Consider the following 20,564-nt stretch of genomic DNA (forward strand, 5'->3'; position numbering starts at 1 on the left):
TCTCATGATTTACATTGAAGGTCCCCTGGCAGCTTGGAGGTAAAGAAATGCTTTTGTCCTATGCTGTAATGCAAAAAAGAAGTGGAAGTCATTTAGAGCCTTAGCTAAGGCTGCTTAGGCAGGATCTCTCATGCTTCTTTGAATCTGTGATCTCCTACTACGTCCCTCCATAATTTAGTCCTCCCAAACTCCACAACATGTGTATCCTAATGCCTTATTCTATTTGATCACAGTGGGAATTATCTTTGGAGCTGTAGACTTACCTTAGATATTAGAAAGGTGTTCTGAGAGGACCAGGCTTTGCAGAGGAGAGCAACAGATCCCCTACTTCTATACTACGTGTGGCAATGGGTTACCTGCAGGCATCTGGTTTGTAGCTGCAGAGACAAATCAATAGTATGAAAGGCAGTGTGAAATAGCAGACTGATGAAAGAAGGTGGGGGCAGAGATTTTCTGTCTATCCTTTACTATGCTGTGTAGGACATAGTTCCCCAAATTAAGTATCCAAACACTGAAAGGCAAAATGGAGGAGGTCTGATTTAAGTTCTTGATGTTCTGTCTGCCCTTAGAAGTGGTGCTGTTCAGATCTTTCTGCCTCAATACCACCTTTGACTCAAAAGGAGTTAAAAGTAACCTGGCATGTGCATGCTGCAGATTCTCCAGACCACATGGCTGGTGATCTCCAGAATCCCAGCAGACAAGGATGCTCTTGATTTCAGAGCACAGAACTTCTCTTTCATCTTAATGCAAAGCAGAACATTGTAGAAAATGTTTTAAAAGACAGGAGGAATCAGAGTAATACAGAAGCTGATGTGCCCTTTTCTGTGATTTTGTGAAAACAATTTGCTTTGCTTTATAATTGTAGATGAAATTTGGAAATTCAGACTCACTTTTCCATCCACATCTCTATCAGGCTTACTGGAAATACAGTCTTGGTGTCTTACCTGCAGGTTGTTCTGTAAAATGTCTTTTCTATTTCTTCTTAACAGTTTTTCTCCTTACCATTTCTCACACATTTCAGGTCATCAGAAATCACAGAATCACAGAATATATGTGGTTGAAAGAGACATTCAAGATCATCTAGTCCAACCTTTGACTCATCACTGCTAGGCCAGCACTAAACCATGTCCCTCAGCACCAGGTCCAAATGCTGTTTAAACATCTCCAGGGTTGGTGACTTCACCACTACCCTGGCCAGACCATTCCAGTGTTTCATAACCCTTTCGGTGAAGAAGTATTTCCTAACATATAGCTTGAACCTTTGCTGGTGCAGCTTGCATCCTTTTCCTGTAGTCCTGTTGTTTGTCATCAAGGAGCAAAGGCTGGCCCTCTCCTCTCTCCAACCTGCCTTCAGGTAGTAGAGAGCAATAAGGTCCTTTTCTTCAGACTGAATAAACCCAGATCCCTTCAGGTTGTAGAGAGTGATAAGGTCTCCTGCTTGTGTGTTTTGCTTGCATTTGTTGTTATATAATCTTGTAAACTCATAGTCTTGGACCCATTAAGGACATAAGTGGCCCAAAGCTTTAAACACCAAAGCTGTTTGGTGTTTGTCAATGTAATGGGTTGGGGCAGACCCCCTCATCTATGGTAGTCCAGGGCTTAGGCTAACAAAACATTGTGAGAGGTTCTTTTTGATTCCTTTCCTTGGAGATGCTGCTCTGAGACTTTCTGCATTGTAGTTTATTGTATTGAGAATGTGTATTGTGTTCATTGGAAGATGCAAAATCCAAATAGTATATGTAATTGTTACGGTAGTCACACCCAGTAACTGCCTCTAAAGCAGTCAGCCCTCTTCATCAGAAAGAAGTTCTCTATTTCTAGTTTGTAGATGGAGAAATGGAGTAATGGAAGCCAGCTGCTAGATTTTGCCTACTAGGCTGGTGCAAAACTGATGTTCAGGGTCCTTGTAGCCTAGAGCTGGCAGTGTACTCCCAGCAAATGCGGAGTCTACATTTTTAAAGCACGGTTATTTGAAACATTTGTACCTTAAGTATCATCCTGAAAAAGCATGCCAAGGCTTTCCCTTTGTCTCATTGAAGGGCCAATGTTCTACACCTGTTCTCTTCTGTTCTGACAGTGTGAAACATCAACTATTAGCAATGCTCAGCTGGCTTTCTCAGTATCATTCATTATTTTATATCTCTTCTCACATTTGATTACATTCTTGCAGAAACTGTCCTGAGAGCTAGGTTTGGTTTGATTTTCTGTGAATTGACAATAACATTGGCAGTGATTCTGGTGTCAAAAGTCACCTGAAGGGGAAAAGCAATCATGAAACAGAAGTGAGCAGAGCTCGGTGGAAATGTGATCAGAGCAGCTGTAGAAGCACTGATTCAGCATCTTCTCCCTAGAGGCTGTGAAGGCTGGGCCCTTCTCTGCACCTGAAGCTGCCCATATCCTTCAAGATTTTCAAAGTACTGGAGGCAGAAAGGCAGAAACTGCAGCCTTATGATGAATCCTCTGCAATGTGTCCAATCCAATACAACTTAGTACAATGAGATTTATTTGGTAGTTACAAATTAAAAGCGTATCAGCAAGCTTGTTCAGACACTTCTTTCTGGGAATTATTGTGACTACTTTTAAGGCAAACTCTAAAACATCAGTAATCTTTAGCAGATCCTTTGTGTATTTAGGTAATCAGAAGTCCTAGGAAATGCTTTTTTACTGGCTTCTTACTAGGCTGCTCATGTTTAGTTTAGTTGTAAGACATGATAATGAGGCATGTCCTCCTAGTAATCACTATGGTGTAGTTTGAGCTCATCTGAAAACCTTCCTAGCCCTGTGTCCAGGGCAGCCTGGTTTTGTTTCATAGGTGATTTTAATTTAGACACATGTTAAATTTTGTAAAATTGATCTTGGAACACTGGCTAATACTTTCCCAAGTAATATTGCTGATGAAATAGTAGCATATTAAACAAGTCCAGGTATTTTAAAGCTAGCCACATAAATCCATACTGAAGTACTTAACACTGTCACTTGGGAACACGTTTCATGTGCAAGAGTATCTAATGATCATTGTATGTACCTAGCTTTACGTTCCCCTAAAAATTATGTAGGCATAGAGAACTATGGTGCTGATATGTATGATTTAAAAAACAGCAAAAGGTGACTTCATTGACAAGTCCTGAAGTGAGGATAAGAGCACAACTTAAAACTGCATAATTAATTCTGACACTAAGGTGATTAAAAACTCGTCAAGTCCTTAAGCCAGAGTTATTACATTACCATCCTAAGCCAAAGATACCTGACTTTAAGAGAGTTCAGAGAAGGTAAGAGACGTGGGGCAGACTCTGACTTTCTTACACATGTTGAATAATGAGATATCTTATGATTGGTCCTACAGGCTGACTGGAGGAGTCCTATTTTGTCTAATAGTAAGTGTAAATATCTGGAATTAAGTCTTTAACATCTAATTTAGTAACTGATACCTTAAATTATTTGTCACTGCTCCCATCAGCTGTGTCTCTTCTGAACATTTGTAAGGATTCACTATGTGTGTGTACATTACAACATCACAGGATATAGCTGTTTGGAAGAGATCTTGAAGATCATCCAGTCCAAATTTCAACCCAGTATTGAAGAGTCAACATTAAACCATGTCCCTAAGCACCAGGTCCACACGCTCCTTTAACACTCCTAGGAATGATGACTCCACCTCTGCCTTGGGCAGACCATTCCAATGTTTGATAACCCTTTCAGTGTAGAAATATTTCCTAATACCTGGCCTAAATTTCCCCTGGTGCAGCTTGACACCATATTCTCTAGTCCCATCCCTTGTCATCAGGGAGAAGCAGCTGGCCCCCTCCTCACTCCAACCTTCCTTCAGGTAGTTTTAGAGGCTCCTCACAGGTCACGTGCTCCAAACCGTTCATGAGCCTCATTGTGCTTCTCTGGACACGCTCCAGCATGTGAATATCCTTCCTATAGTGATGGGCCCAGAACTGAGCACAGTGCTCAAGGTGTGTCCTCACCAGTGCCAAGTACAGGGGCATGACCATCTTCCTGTCCCTGCTGGCCACAATGTTTCTAATACAAGCCAGGATGCCATTTGCTTTCTTGGCCATCTGGGCACGCTACTGACTCATGTTCAGTCAGCTAACGACCTATATCCTCAAGTCCCTTTCCAAGATGTAGCTTTCCAACCTCACATTCCCAAGTCTGTAGCTTACCATGGGGTTGTTGTGATCCGGGTGGACGACCTTCCACTTCACAGTATCACAGTATCACAGTATAACTAAGGTTGGAAGAGACCCCAAGGATCATCGAGTCCAGCCTGTCTCCACAGACCTCATCACTAGACCATGGCACCAAGTGCCACGTCCAATCTCCTCTTGAACACCTCCAGGGACGGCGACTCCACCACCTCCCTGGGCAGCACATTCCAATGACGAACGACTCGCTCAGTGAAGAACTTTCTCCTCACCTCGAGTCTAAACCTCCCCTGGCACAGCTTGAGGCTGTGTCCCCTTGTTCTGGTGCTGGTTGCCTGGGAGAAGAGACCAACCCCTTCCTGGCTACAACCACCTTTCAGCTAGTTGTAGAGGGCAATGAGGTCACCTCTAAGCCTCCTCTTCTCCAGGCTAAACAATCCCAGCTCCCTCAGCCTCTCCTCATAGGGCTTGTGCTCAAGGCCTCTCACCAGCCTTGTTGCACTTCTCTGGACACGCTCAAGTGTCTCGATGTCCTTCCTAAACTGAGGGGCCCAGAACTTGAGACAGGACTCAAGGTGCAGCCTAACCAATGCAGAGTACAGGGGCACAATGACTTCCCTGCTCCTGCTGGCCACACTGTTCCTAGTGCAGGCCACTTTGCCTTCCTGAACTTCATACAACTGGTCTAACCTGTCCAGATCCCACTGCAAAGCTTCCCTACTCTCTAGCAGACTGACACAGCCACCCAGCTTGGGTTCATCTGCAAATTTACCAAGGGTGCACTCATCCCCTCATCCAGACCATTAATAATGATATTACAGAGGGCTGGCCCCAGTACTGAACCCTGGGGGACACCACTAGTGGCTGTGCACCAGCCAGATTTAACTCCATTCACCACCACTCTTTGGGCCTTCATCCAGTGGAAAGGGCACTTATCCAAGCCTTGTGCCATGAACTTCTGAAGGAGGATGCTATGGGAGACAATGTCAAAGGCTTTACTGAAGTCCAGGTAAACAATATCCATGGCACTTCTGGTTAGGCCACACCTTTTGTACTGTGTCTGGTTCTGGGCCCCTCAATTTAAGAAGGATATTGAGACTCTAGAACGTGTCCAGAGAAGGGCAACAAGCCTGGGGAGAGGCCTCGAGCACAAGTCCTACGAGGAGAGGCTGAGGGAGCTGGGATTGTTTAGCCTGCAGAAAAGGAGGCTCAGGGGAGACCTTATTGCTGTCTACAAATTCCTGAAGGGAGGTTGTAGCCAGGAGTGAGTTGGTCTCTTCTCCCAGGCAACCAGCACCAGAACAAGAGGACACAGTCTCAAGCTGCACCAGGGGAAGTTTAGGGTCAAGGTGAGGAGAAAGTTCTTCACAGTGGGAGTTGTTAGCCATTAGAATGGGCTGCTCAGGGAGGTGGTGGAGTCACCATCCCTGGAGGTGTTCAAGAGGGGACTGGACGTGGCACTTGGTGCCATGGTTTAATAGTCATGAGGTCTTGGGTGGCAGGTTGGACTTGATGATCTTTGAGGTTTTTTCCAACCTTATTGATTCTATGATTCTGTGATTCCCTCATCCACTAGGCAGGTCACCTCATTGTAGAAGGAGATCAGATGAGTCAGACAAGACCTGTCTTTCATAAACCCATGCTGACTGGGCGTTATGACCTGGTTATGTTGTATGTACTGGGTGATGGCACTCAGGATGACCGGCTCTATACTCTTTCTTGGCACTGAGGTCAGACTGACAGGCCTGCAGGCCTGTAGTTCCCTGGGTCATCCTTTTAGCCCTTCCTGTAGATAGGCACCACATTTGCTACCATCCAGTCAACTGAGACCTCCCCAGTTAGCCAGGACTGCTGACAAATAATGATGAGTGGCTTGGTGATCACTTTTGCCAGCTCATTATGTACCCTTGGATGGATCCTATCTGATCCCATAGACTTGTGCACATCTAAGCAGCACAATAGGTCATTGATCATTTCCTCCTGCATTGTGGGGGTTGCTTTCTGATCTCCATCCCTTTCTTCCAGTTTCAGGGGCTGAACACTCATGGAGCAACTGGTGTTGTTGACAAACACTGTGGCAAAGCAGCTATTCAGCAGCTCAGCCTTTTCCTTGTCTTTGGTCACCAGGTTCCTTCTTGCACGCAGTAGTGGATGGACATTCTCCCTAGCTCATCTTTTACTGTTAATGTACTTATGAAAGGACTTTTTATTTTCTTTAATGACACTGGGCAGATTGCGTTGTAGTTGAACTTTGGCCTTTCTAATTTTCTCCCTACATATCCTTACAAGAGCCTTGTACTCTTCTTGAGTTGCCTGCCCCTTTTTCCATAGACAGTAGACTTCCTTTTCTTCCTGAGTTCTGCCCAAAGCTCTCTACTTAGCCGGGCTGGTCTTCTGCCCCACCAGCTCATTTTCTGATGCACAGGGACAGCTTGTTGCTGTGCCTTGAAGATTTCCTTCATGAGGAATGCCCAGTCATACTGGGCTCCCTTGTCCTTCAGGACTACTTCCCAGAGGATGCCATCAACCAGTCTCCTAAACAAGTCAACAAGGATGTAGTTCTATTGACTCCCCTCCTAACTTCACCAAGAATTCACTTCCCCATCTCATGGTCACTTTGTCCAATATGGCCACCAACCTTTATTTCTGCTGGTAGTCCCTCTCTGTTTACAAGCAGCAGGTCTAGTAGAGAGCTGTGAATAGAGAGTAGTAGTAGAGAGCAGTAAAGCATCTGTGTTAGGAAGTTATCTTCCACACACTCCAAGAACCTCCAGAACTACTTCCTGTCTGCTGTGTTGTATTTCCAGCAGGTATCTGGTAAGTTGAAGTCCCTGACAAGAACAAGGGTTAGCAATTCTGACACCTATCCCAGACACCTATAAAATACTTAACCAACCTCCTCATCCTGGTTGCTCCCCATCATGGCATCTGACTTGTTTGCCTTTCCCTTGATTCTTACCCACAAGGCTTCAACCCTATCATCACCATCACTGTCATGCTCAAGACATTCCCTAACACACAGGGCCACCCTACTGCCTCTCCTGAAAAGCCTGTAGCCATCCAAGACAGCACTCCTGCTATGGGATTCATACCACTATGTTTCCATCAGGGCAATGATATCATGGCTTTCCTGCTGGGTGATAGCTTCAAGCTCTTCTTGCTTGTTCCCCATGCTCCATGCATTGGCATTGATACACTTCAGTCGGGGTGCCTTTGTGCAGGGTAGGGGTCCACTCTGTGCTTGATCATTCCCAGGCACTACAACAGGTCCTAACTCATCAATAGCTCTTGCATTGTCTTTATCTCATGCCCTACTGTTCCCTGCCTTCCCTGAGATAACTGTGGAGCCATCACACTGTCCCACAAGTGATCCAGGATTGTCTTCAGTGAGCCTGGTCCTTCTGCTTTCCCCTTTCCAATATAGTTTAAAGCCCTGTCAGTTACCCCAGCCAACTCCTGTGATAAAACCCTTCTCTCATTTTGGGAGAGGTGTACTCCATCTGCCACCAGCAGGCCTAGCATGATGTAAATCCACCAGGGGAAGGTGAAAGGAAGGAAGAAGACAGGCAAAGTGAAAGAGAATTTTGGTTTATTTTCTTGTATTGTGCTTATTTTCCCTTCACTCTTTTAAATATGATCCAAGGTTCTCAGTTCCCAGACTGGATTCTGGTAACAATCTACTAACCAGTAATACGTAGGTTAAAATCCTTACCATCAGTTTACTGTAGCTTAAATATGGACATCATAGAATGCTTTAGAGAAGAGTAGATTTAGATTGGACATTAGGAGGAAATTCTGTACCATGAGGGTAGTGGAGCACTGGAACAGTTTGCCCAGGGAGGCAGTTGAGGCCCCATCCTTTGATGGGCTTGATGGGGCTCTGGGCAGCCTGATCTAATGCAGGATGTCCCTGCTCACTGCCAGGCTGTTGGAGGAGATGACCTTCGGGTGTCCTTTCTGACCCAAACCATTTTATGATTTTGTGATTTAAAGGTCACCTAGTCCAACACCCCCACAGTAAGCAGGGACATATTTAACTGGATCAGGTTGCTCAGAGCCCCATCCAACATGACCTTGAACACTTCCAGGGACAGGACTTTTACAATCTCTGGATAACCTCTGCCAGTGCTTCACCACTCTTATCATAAGAAATTTCTTCCTCACATCTAGAGTGAATCTACTCTAATGTCATTTAAAACCATTACTCCTTGTCCTGTTGTAAGAGACCTTGACAAAAAAATTGTCCCTATATTTTTTGGAAGCCTTCTTTAAGTACTAAAAGCCACAATAAAGTCTCCCTGTGGCCTTCTCTTCTCCAGCTTGAGCAACCCTAGCTCTTTCAGCCTGTCCTTGTAGGAGAGGTTCTCCAGCCCTTAGATCACTTTTGTAGCCCTCCTCTGGACCCGCTCTAACAGGTTAACATTTTTCTTGTGTTGAGGGACGCAGAGTGTGATGCAGTACTCTGGGTGAGGTCTCAACAGAGCAGAGCAAAGTGGCAGAATGACCTCTCTCAACCTGCTGTACACTCTTGATGCTGCCCAGGATGCAAGTGATTTTCTGGGCTGCAAGCACACATTATTGGCTCATGCCTAGCTTTTCATCTGCTGGTACCTGAAAGTCTTTCTCCACAGGGCTGCTTTCAATAACATCATCCCCCAGCCTGTATTGGTAATGAAAGATTGCCCTGACATGGGTGTAGGACCTTACATGTGGCTTGTTGAGCCTCATGAGGTACACACAAGCCTACTTCACCAGCTTGTTCAGGTTCCTCTGAGTGATATCCTGTCCTTCTGGAATTTAACTACCACTCAGCTTGGTGCTGTCTGCAAACTTGCTAAAGGTGCACTCGATCCTTCTGTCTATGTCACTGATGAGGATATGAAATGGCACTGGTCCCAGTATGAACCTGTGAGGGGCACCAGTTGTAACTGGTTTCTGTGTGTCAAGCTATTGACCATTACCCTCAGGATGCGGCCATCCAATTAGTTCATTACCTATCAAACAGTCCACCCATCAAATCTCTTCAGCCTAGAGAGAAGGATGTTGTAGGGGACAGCGTGAAAAGCTTTACAGAAGTCCAAAGAGATGACATCTGTTTCCCTTCCCTTATCCACTCATGTAGTCACTTCATTGTAGAAAGTCACTAGGTTGGTCAGACAGGACTTGCTCTTGGTGAAGCCATGCTGGCTGTCTCAAATCACTTTCCTTCCCTTCATGTACCTTAGTATAGCTCTTAAGAGGATCTGCTCTGTGATCTTCCCAGGCACAGAGGTGTGTCTGACATGTTGGTAGCTCACAGGGTCCATCTTTCTACCATTTTTAAAAATGGGCACAATCTTTCATATCTTTCAATCACCATTTTTCAAATATAGTGGAGAGTCTCTTAACAACTACATCAGCCAATTTCATCAGGACTCTGGGATGTGTCTCATCAGATCTCATAGATTTGTGTATGTTCAGGTTCCTCACATGCTCATGAACCTGATCTTCTCTGACAGTGGGAAGGACTTTGATTCCTGATCCTCATCTTGTGGTCCATTAACCTATGAAGTGAGAGAAAAGAGGTTGCTGGTGAAGGCTAAGGCAAAATAATTGTTGAGTTCTTCAGCCTCCTCCTTGTCTGTTGCAACTAGCTTATCATCTTGATGGTTGTGGGGGTACACTTTCTTAAACTTACCTCTTCTGGTTGATATACCTGTAAAAGCCCTTCTTGTTATTCTTTGTATCCCTTGCCAAGTTCAGCTCTGGCCATGCCCTGTCCATCCTGCTCCCAGCCCCACACAACTGGGCAGTGTCCCTGTACTCTAGCCAAGATACCTGTCCCTGATTCCACTTGTGCATTTCTTCCTTGCCCTTTATTTTCACCAGCAGCTCTCAACTCAGCCATGCTGATGTCTTCCCTTTTTAGCCTGAATTCTTAAATTTCTCTGAATCAAGAGCTCTTGCACTCTATGGAAGTATCCTTAAAGATCTGCCAGCTCTGTTCTACTCTTGTGACACTGAAGACTGCTTTGCAGGGTGTCCTATTGACAGAGTCCTTGAAGAGCTCAAATTCTGCTTTCCTAAAATTCAGGGTCCTATCTTTACTCCTCACCTAACCCTGTCCCTCATCACTGTGAACTCCACATTTGCTGCAGCCTAGGCTGCCTCCAATCTTGGCATCACTCGTGAGCTCACTTGGTCATTGGTGATCATCAGGTCCAGTATCACATCACTTCTGGTACCGCTGTATACTCTCTGGACTAAGAAGTTGTCCTCAGTGGTCTCAGGAGTCCCCTGGATTGCCTACAGCTCACTGTGTTACTTTTGCAGCACAGGCCAAGATAGTTAAAGTCCCCCAGCAGAATGAGAGCATGCAAGCACAAAGCCTCCCATAGCTGGAATAAGAAGTTTCATCAGTAGCCTCCTCTTGATTGGGTGGCTTATAAGGCACCAACCACAAAGTTCAATTTGTTGCCTTGATCTCTAACTTTACACATATGTTTTCAACCTCCTTGTGGTTCAAGCAGGGCCAGCTACCCACAACCTTATTCCTTGACAACAACATTGGCCAATTACAGAAATCACAGAAAAACATCCAGCTGGAAGAGACCTCAAAGATCATCCAGTCCAACTTTTGACCCAGCACTGAAGGGTCAGTACTAAACCATATCCCTAAGCATGAGGTCAGTGATTCTATTTCCTTCTTTCTCTGTAAAAACTGTGAAAACCCACCTCTCATTCCACTAAGTAAAAAAATCATTAAATGTACAAATGCAAAAGTGTAAGTATTTTTTTTATATATATACATGTAAAATGTACTTACTTCAACAAGTAAACTGTGAAACAGGCCAGCTTAAAATATGATGTACCCACAGTCCTCATCTCACTGGTTAATTTTTTTTCAGAAGAGATGGAGTCTGAAATGGCAGACTCTATCAAAATGCTACTGTGATTCTCATTTTTCCTGTCTTTTTGCAATACATCAAAAAACCCCTGTATTTTAGAGAATAGAATAATAGAATAGAATAGAATAGAATAGAATAGAATAGAATAGAATAGAATAGAATAGAATAGAATAGAATAGAATAGACCAGACCAGATTGGAAGAGACCTGCAAGATCATTGAGTCCAACCTGTCATCCAACACCACCTAATCAACTAAACCATGCAACCAAGCACCCTATCAAGTCTCCTCCTAAACACCTGCAATGATGGTGACTCCACCACCTCCCCGGGCAGCCCATTCCAATGGGCAATCACTCTGTGTAGAATTTCTTCCTAACATCCAGTCTGAACCTCCCCTGGTGCAGCCTGAGACTGTGTCCTCTTGTTCTGGTGCTGGCTACCTGGAAGAAGAGACCAGTCCCCACCTGTCTACAACCTCCCTTCAGGTAGCTGTAGGAAGCAATAAGGTCTCCCCTGAGCCTCCTTCCTCCAGGCTAAGCAACCCCAGCTTCCTCAGCCTCCTCTCATAGGGCTTGTGTTCCAAACCCCTCACCAACTTTGTTGCCCTTCTCTGGACACTTTTCCAGCAAGTCAACATCCTTCCTAAACTGAGGGGCCCAGAACTGGACACAGGACTCAAGGTGTGGCCTAACCAGTGCAGTGTACAGGGGCAGAATGATCTCCCTGCTCCTGCTGGCCATACTGTTCCTGATACAGGCCAGGATGCCATTGGCCCTCTTGGCTGCCTGGGCACACTGTAGGGTCATGTTCAGCCTACCATTGACCAGTACCCCTATTCCTGCAAGCAGTCAGCTCTCTGATTCTGGTTCTGAGTGAAAGGATACCACAGACCATTTCTTCAGAGCAAGTAGTCATGCAATGTTTGAAAGACTTCTAGCACAGACGTCTTGAATACACAATCACCAATACAAACAGGAGGATGCACAAATTCTTACCTGCTGCCATGGCATGTGGAAGAATCAAGAAATATTTTGGTGAATTCTCTAAAAAAAATAGTAAACTGTCTCATGAACAATCTTTTTATAGTTTTGATAAGATAATAATGGCTTGCACTCTGACACTTATGAATAAGACAGTATAGCAAAATACATGGTTTTCATTTTGCAGAGCTATATTAAAATCATGATTTGAAAGAAATGGAGTTGCAAAAGATAATTCTTTTACCAGTACTTTCTTCAGAAGCTTATATAATGCACAGATGACATGGAATTTCCATCTTTCTGATCCCAAGGGAACTAATACATAGCAGTTGTCAGGATTTAAGAGCAAAGTTATCTTTACAGAAAATAAGTATTTTTCTTTATGGACATTGCTATTGAGTATGTTAAAAATATATATTGTTTACTCCCAGTGTAAAGTAACACAACCATTTTAACATTGGACCAGATATCAGTTGTTGACTTTAATTAAAAAGTTGTATATGGTGTCTGAATATTAAATATTTCTATAAGGGAAAAATTATACTTTATAATACTTTGTACACTCTGTCCTATTTTAATTAGTACTTAATGACTGGTGTATTTTGGTGTTATCTTTCCTTCCTCATGTCAAGTAGAATGACTAGATAAATACTGTGGTTTTATCACACAGCTTTCATGATGTCATGGAAACATGCTCCTTGTCAACAGTTTTGGGTTCCCATTTAGCACAAGTGTTAATTCTGTTAAAGAAACAAGCAAAACTCTTAACTACAAATCAGATTGAAAATTCTGTTTTCTTGTTTTCAGTGCAGATTTTGTTATCCCTCAGAAGTGTTTCCTGATGATGTGGTCTACTGCTACTGTTCTAGGGATAGGATAAAGGAATCATAAATCATCGCCAGGATACATCACCTTACTCGGAAGTGTTAATTACCTTTAAAATCTTTTCAGAGTTTCTTTTTCCTTCATGGCAGAGCAGTATGTGCCATGTTGCCTGCCCTTAACCAGAGCTGCCAGTTTGGGCTGGGAGTTGTTAAACACAAAATATTATTTTTTTTATTTTATTTTTTACTCTTGCCCAGTCCCCTTTTGCAAAGTACCAGGGTAATGTTACTCCCGGTTTAGGCTTTTATTGAATAGTTGGTCAGTCCTGACTTTCTTACCACTTTTGCTTTTTCAGTCCTCAATCTCTCAAAACTTGCTGATGTACAGGCAGTTTGCCTCCCTACAAAATTTATATGAAGAGAACATTGTGATCTTCAGCTGGCTGCTGTGTGCCAGGTCTTGAAGTTACAACAGTTCATTTTCAAGAATCTGATGAGAATTAAAGACTCCTGCAACACTGCAGTGTGAGTTACTCTATTGTGCTTGATCACAGGGATAGTTTAATTGGAGTGATTCACAAACCTATCACAGCATTCATAGGATGAGATATCTGTGGTGTTTTACTGCCTTTCCATTCTATGCATGCTCCATCTGACACTCTCTTTGTTCTTCTTCCCATTCATGCAGTCACCTAATGCTGGCGACAAGGATGACCAAACGCTGACGGTAGGTAGCAATTAGTATGTGTCTCAGCATTTATTTCTCAGGAGGGTGGTGAGACAAATGTTACTGTGATTTGTCACCATCAGCATTTTTCCAGATTACTGGGATTTCTTTCTCTCTTCTATGTTGCTGTAGAATTTAAAGAGTTTATTTCCAAAGATTAAGTGGTGAATTATTTTTTTGTTCAGTTTATATACATATTTTGTGGTAATTTTAAAATAGTTTGTTTCTCCCAATTTTTAAAAAATAATTTCATTATTTATTTGTTTGTATGACACCAAAGATTAATCTACATATCATGCATTATTGCAAAAGACTATTTTCTCCAGAGTTGTTTTTTACCTATAATTGGATTTCAGGGTCTCATTAGTCAAGAGTCTGCTGGCTCTGATTATCCTTTTTATCAAAACAAGCTAACAGCCATCTCAAAAGTAGTCTTACTCTATGGGATATATTAAATATGTTGATTATTGTACAAGAAAATGGCACGTGGGGTAGAACCTCAGAATATGTCTTAAATCTCTTTAAAACATCTACCTGGACTTGTGCAAAACATTTTACACTGTCCTGCAGGTTATCCTTGTCTCTAAATTGGAGACATGTGGATTTTATGGATGGACTACCCAGTGGATAAGGAGCCGGCTGAATGGTCACACTGAAAGAGTTGTGGTCAACAGCTTAGTGTAGAAGTGGACACCAGTGATGAATGGCATTTCTCGGGGGTTGATACTGGGACTGGTGCTGTTTAACATGTTTGTTGGCAACACGGACATTGGGATTGAGTACACCTTCAGCGAGTTTTCTGATGACACCTAAGATGTGTTATGTGGTTGTCATGCTGGAGGAAAGGGATGCCATTGAAGGGACCTTGACAGGACTGAGAGGTGGGCCTGTGTGACCCTCATGAAATTCAAAAAGGACAAATGTCCTGTCCACGGGCAATCACAAACACAAATACAGGCTGGGCACTGAATGGATGGAGATCAGCCCTGCAGAGAAAGACTTGGGGGTACTGGTGGATGAAAAGCTGGACAAAAGCCAACAGTGTGTGCTCACAGCCCAGAAATCCAATCACATCCTGGGGTGCCTCACGAGAAGGCATGGCTAACAGGTCAAGAGACAACAGCTCTATTCTGCCTTGGTGAGATCCTACCTGCAATCCTACCTGTTCAACTCTGGGACCTTAGCATAAGAAAGACATAGACAATCTTGAGTGGGTTTATAGATGACCACAAAAATGATAACAGACAGAAACACATGCTGAGAGTTAGGGTTGTTCAGCAAGAAGACTCCAGAGATAGTTTGTAGCAGCCTTACAGTACTTAAAGAGAACCTATAGGAAAGATGTAGAGGAGCTCTTCTATCAGGGAGTGTATTGATAGGATGGGGGTAACAGTTTCAAACTGAGAGAGGTTAGATTTAGATTAGATAAAAGAAAGAATCTTTATGGTGGGGGTGGTGAGATACCAGAACTGTTTGCCCCCAAAAGTTATGGATGCCCACTTCCTGGTAGTGTTCAAGACCAGGTTGGATGCAGCTTTGAGCAACTCAGATGTCCCTTCCCGTGGCAGGGGTAGGGGAGTGAAACTAGATAATCTTTAAGATCCCTTTCAACCCAAATCGTTCCATGATTCTGTGATTAAAAACACTTAAAAGATGCCTGTGCACTGTATGTTGGTGTCTGCACTGCCTTACCACACTCACAACCTGCTTTTTTATAAGTAATTAATGGATTGAATCAAAGTGAGATGTTTCATTCCAACTGAGTTCTTTCTCTCACTTTTCCACCTAGACCAAGCCAAGGCTTCAGCGGGGAGGAAGCTCTGCATCTCTCCACAACAGTCTGATGAGGAACAGCATCTTCCAGCTCATGATTCACACACTTGACCCACTTGCTGAAGGTATTCCTATTAATTTTGGAGAATTTATGTTGCAAAAGCGAACAAATGCTTTCCTTTTCTCATCCCCCTGTGAAACTAGTTTTTTTCATTTTGTTGCTTTCACTAGTCTTTTCCAAATGTGTCTGAATTTTCTGAGATATTTTTGCACTCCTATAGTGTGGTACACCTACTGCCACCAAAACTTGCAACTTAGAAAATCTGTTAATTGTGTTGCTAACTGAAACTGATTACTTGGTTGATGTGTATCATAACTACTGTCTTGCTTCACCTTTGGCTTCAGTAGCAATTGACAACTTATAAAATCTCTATCCTTATGTATTTTTGTAGAGGCTTTTTTATTTTCTTTGCTTTTTGTACATGAGAAAAAAAAAAAAAAAAGTGAGTAATTTCCACTGGTGAGTAAAAGCCAAAATGAAAGTTTATTACATGGAACATAGAAAAGAATGAAACTCTGTTGGGTTGACTTGACACTAGTGAAAAAACAGCAAACATCCCTTTGTGTTACATGCATGTTAATAGTTTGCTTGCTTTACCCAAGTGGGGTGTAATTGTGGCTTTAGAAGTTAGGAGTTAGAGTCTGAAAATGTAGAAGGAATACCAGGAACCGCTTTGAAATTGTAGAGTAATTTGAATCTCAGCTTGTGGTAGACTTCAATAAAACAAAACAAAACAACACAAATCTACAAAAAAGAAAAAACCAACCAAACCAAAACAACAAACAAAAAAAACAACAAACACCACAGGCCAAGGGTTTATTTGCTGAATATGTGTCTGTAGAAGTTTTCTTGCTGTAATAAAATATGTCTTAGGAAATAGCGTTATGGAAGGAATTGTGGGGCACTAGAGACCTAAAATATTACTGACAGAGATGCCTTCCAAATTCAGTGATCACAAAGTATATGTAGCACTTCCCTGCATTTAAGTTCCTTTATGTTTCTCAGTCCATACAGCATTTTAAAGTCCTCTGTATCTCTTGGACAAGGAAATCTACTTTTTCATTTCCCTCTTCAAAAGCTGAAGCTGACAGCCATTTTGTCAAAAAAGGGCAATTTTAGCCCTTGCTATCTCCACACTATGATTTCTACTCCAATCATGATTCATGTTGCTTCTCTCTTTGGTTAATGCTGCACTACCAGCTGCAAAAAACTGTTGTCTGTTAGAGTGGAGTCATGAACAGACTGTGCTCAATGTAATCTCATTCAATGCCAGAAAAGGAGTTAAGAAATGTATTGCAGTTATATATTTGGTTTCCCTTAGTTGCATCACTGCTGCACTCAGTAAGTCTCATCTTTATGCAGCTGGTAGCCAATAGTGAAAAAGGACTTCCAATCTCAGTTTTTCACTTTTTAATGAAAAGTTCTAATTTTTCATTACAATCCTTTGCATTCCCCTTTACCTTTAAAGCAAAGTTCCTGGGCTGTGGATTCATCTGTGGTATCTCAAGTAGTGCTAACACAAACAAAAATACCCATCAACTGAAGCAGTAAGTAGACCCTATACATTTTTTTTTTCAAGTAAGAGAGGACAGAAACAGATTTCAAGATCTTCTGTACTGCAGGCTGTTTGGAAGCAGACATAGGGAGGAAGAAGACATAGGGAATACTTGATACCTGAACCCATCTGAACCCTCATAGCTTTCTGAGCTTTTGAGTGACCACATTCATTGTTCGAAATACACATAAATCTGCAAACCTCCATAAAATAAAAAGTATTTTAGTTTGATGTAAATACTGCATCTGGCCAAGGTAAGTAATATTAGTTAATAAATTTGGATTGTACTTGAAGCTTACATTGAATTAAAATATATATGCAATAGCAGATATGGGTACATGCTGTAAACACAATATTGATTAACTGTTTGGCACTGTTTGAATATTACCTACCAAACTCTCACCATGTTCTTGTGTTTTAATATTCCTATGTATAATGAATATCAAACAATCAGCTACTGCATAGGAGACTTTTACCATGCTAGCTAAGTAATTTTTAAGTCAATTAAATTTATTCTCTAATAATTAAAAGAAGGGGTAGTACTAATTAGAGGAGTCTGAGAATTGCAGTCATTTGCTCTATAAACCCATCATTTTGGGAGAGGTAGAAATGTAAAGGATTATCTGGTGCTTTCTCTGGCCCATGTGGCTTTCTCCACTTCAAATGTTCTTTCTTCATGAACAAAATAAAAGAAAACCTACACATAATGACAAAATAATATATTAGTTTTGTGTAAGCAAAAGAAATTAGCTGTGTTGCACTCATGATGCAGTGTAATGAAAGATGATAGATCTAGTGGATGACCTGTGAGGTCAAAAGATTTCTTCCACATAATTTAATGCAAATATGGAACATACTCAAAAGAAATAGCAGAAAAAGGTTCCAGCATTTTTCTGACCCATTTTACTCAGCTTAGCTCTCCTCAGTATTTATGCCAGATGATGACTTAGATGAATAGGTCAAAACCATTGTGTCATTTTCCATATTTGTAGGATTTGCAGCGAGAGAACACTATGTGTAAGAACATTACAAAGTGCTGTTTGTTCTCAAAGGAGAAAAGGTGTAAAAGGTGTAAATCAAAGCTAACAGATACACATGTACTCTGGCATCTCCTACACATGGGCATACTCCATCTGTCCTCTTCCCCCTCTCACTTCCTCTTTCCCCATTATGCTACCATTTAATTCCTTTGCCTTTCCTTGTATTTCATCTTACTCATCTGCAGCCACCTTGTTTCAGCCTCTTCTGGAAAGATGGCTTCATCAACACTTCTCCTTTGGGACTGCTGCATCCATCAGTCAATGCACTTTCCAAGGAGATGCCAGCAGCCCTGCAGCTGGCACAACCAAGAGAACTGGATTTTCAATCTCTGGAAAAGCACTTCTGAAAAACTAGGAGCTCTGTGCTTAACTCTTCACAGCATCCTGATCAAGTGTTGCCATTAGAAGTAGTATTTCAAGTTGCTGCACTGCTGATGGAAGGTCCAGCTTTTCTTTCTTTGCATCAATAGTAAAGTTCACTGTTATGTTCTCTTGAATGACTGTAAGGACTGTAAGAGCATGAGAAGGTACACTGCTCTGTTGTTTGGACCTGTGTGGATTTTGCAAGGCTCACAGAAAATAAGTCCCATCTAACTCTTGATAACAGAATCACAGAATATATATGATTGGAAGAGGCCTCAAAGATCATCAAGTCCAACCTTCAACCCATTACTGAAGGATCAACACTAAAGCATGTTGCTAAGCGCCAGGTCCACACACTGCTTGAACACCTGATAACATAAGCAAAATATAATGTATAATCAGGCTGTGTGACTGTTAAAGGTCAGCTTGACCTACACAGTGTTAGGGTTACATTAACATGCTATATATATTTACAGGAAACCAGCTCACCATTTACTTCTGAATAATTTATTTGTGAAGTCAGAGCCAACCTCTAAATGAAAACCTCTTAAAAATTACCTTAAGACAGTTTTACCTTCCACAAAATGCAGATAATCAGAGCTATCCTGATACACAATTACACACTTGTGAGCTTGTCCTTCCTTTTAACTTCCCACACAAATGTGGTTTTGCCATGACTTGCAGATGTCTTGTGAAAGCCAGCTTGTAAATTCTTTGGAATTAGTGGGCTTGCACCTCTAACAGATGAATAAACTGAGATCAGTAGGAGCTGCTCAACATTTGACACTGTGTTCAGGCAGGTGTGCAGCCTTGTCTTAAGACAAATGAGGTTTCTCTTCCTCAGAATCTTGGTCTCAGATTAAAGCTTCTAAGAGTTCAGCAACTCTTAACAGGTAAATGTATAAGCTATTCATTAACAGGATATAAACTTTATAGTTGAAATATCATCATTCATTAAAACATACAAATATCTCTGACATAAGTTTTTTGTTTGCTTTTATCTTATTACAGAACTAATGACCTTGGTACAGACCATTTCCTGAGGATTAAGATTAATGTCAGCCTGTGCATCAGGCTATCATCAACTCCCAGCCAGTCATTAATCCCCAGAAAATCCTGTGCCATATTTGCTTCTGCTTAAGTGCTGGTTTGGCAATCCTCTGTTCACTGAGTGGTGAGCTGAACTCTTCATAACAGAATTGCCCATGTGAATAGGTATGACCTCATCAGAGCTGCTGTGTTGGTCAGGTCCCAGTCCAAAATATAAGTAACCTGAATCTAGATCATGGCAATTATTATTATTTTTTTATTCTGAGTCCTGTACCTCAGATACCTTTGTCCTAGTTTTTAAACAGATTCTTGAGTGATGGAAGTGTATGGTTTATAAAAATTTCTTTACATTTTTTAATAGAAGAGGGCTGTTGTTTTGCAGTGGGAGCAGAGGAAGGAAAAACATGGAAAGTATTTTGTATGAAAGTGTCTGACATGATTAGTAGGCCTACCTTCTCCTTACAAGATATATATATATATGTGTAGATGTACAGGTTGCTTTAAAGAATGATTCCTTCAGGATTGTGGAGAGAGGCTTTCCTCTTTGGAGCCTCCTGCCAGTATTCTGTTAAAAAGGGAGAGAGAATACTGGTGGTGAAGTGAGAATTCAGAGCACCCGTGCAGGCTTAAGCTACCTTGCTTTCCTTGCACAGCTTTAGCAGGGTACAGGAAGGATGAGCTAATTTCCTTATCGTGCCACCCCTTTTCTTTCTGCTTAATAAGCTGCCACAGGCCAACAAACCATCTTCCACAAGGGAGGATTTAGCTAGATGTTGACTCCCTTGTGCCCTGCTTGGTAAGGATATAACTCTTATGTAAATGTCATCCTCTGCATGAAAATGAATCTGTCATGGCTCAGTCCCCAGCCAGAAGTGACTATCTTTGGCAGTTCTCTCCTATTCCCACCTCTAGTCCTATTTCCAAAGTGGAAAACTACCCGATGTACTTCTGCAGAAAAGTTGTTGCTTTACTTAAAAAGAACAAACAAACAAAACCCAACAACAAAACACAAAAAAAACCCCAAACCCACAAATAGTGTTGCATATTATTGATGAGAGAAGTAACCTGTTGCATAAAGCTGAGTTGATGGTTCTGCCACTTCCTCCACTGAATGCAGAAAAATACAGTACTGTCCCTGCCAGCACTGGAGCA

At 42.1% G+C, this 20,564-nt stretch overlaps 1 protein-coding gene across 3 annotated transcripts in view; it reads left to right on the forward strand.

The window, feature by feature from the left end:
* Positions 1 to 20,564, forward strand: part of SLC24A2 (solute carrier family 24 member 2) — a 124,198-nt gene that overhangs the window by 44,057 nt on the left and 59,577 nt on the right. For 2 of the 3 annotated variants that reach the window (XM_054178097.1, XM_054178098.1), the window contains exon 2: positions 15,360 to 15,468. In XM_054178097.1, the coding sequence (XP_054034072.1) occupies positions 15,360 to 15,468 (109 nt within the window). Of the gene's footprint in view, positions 1 to 13,531; positions 13,571 to 15,359; positions 15,469 to 20,564 lie in introns of all 3 variants that reach the window. The other variant, XM_009906620.2, reaches the window with a different exon arrangement.

Source organism: Dryobates pubescens, chromosome Z, assembly GCF_014839835.1.
Source record: "Dryobates pubescens isolate bDryPub1 chromosome Z, bDryPub1.pri, whole genome shotgun sequence".
NCBI lineage: Eukaryota > Metazoa > Chordata > Aves > Piciformes > Picidae > Dryobates > Dryobates pubescens.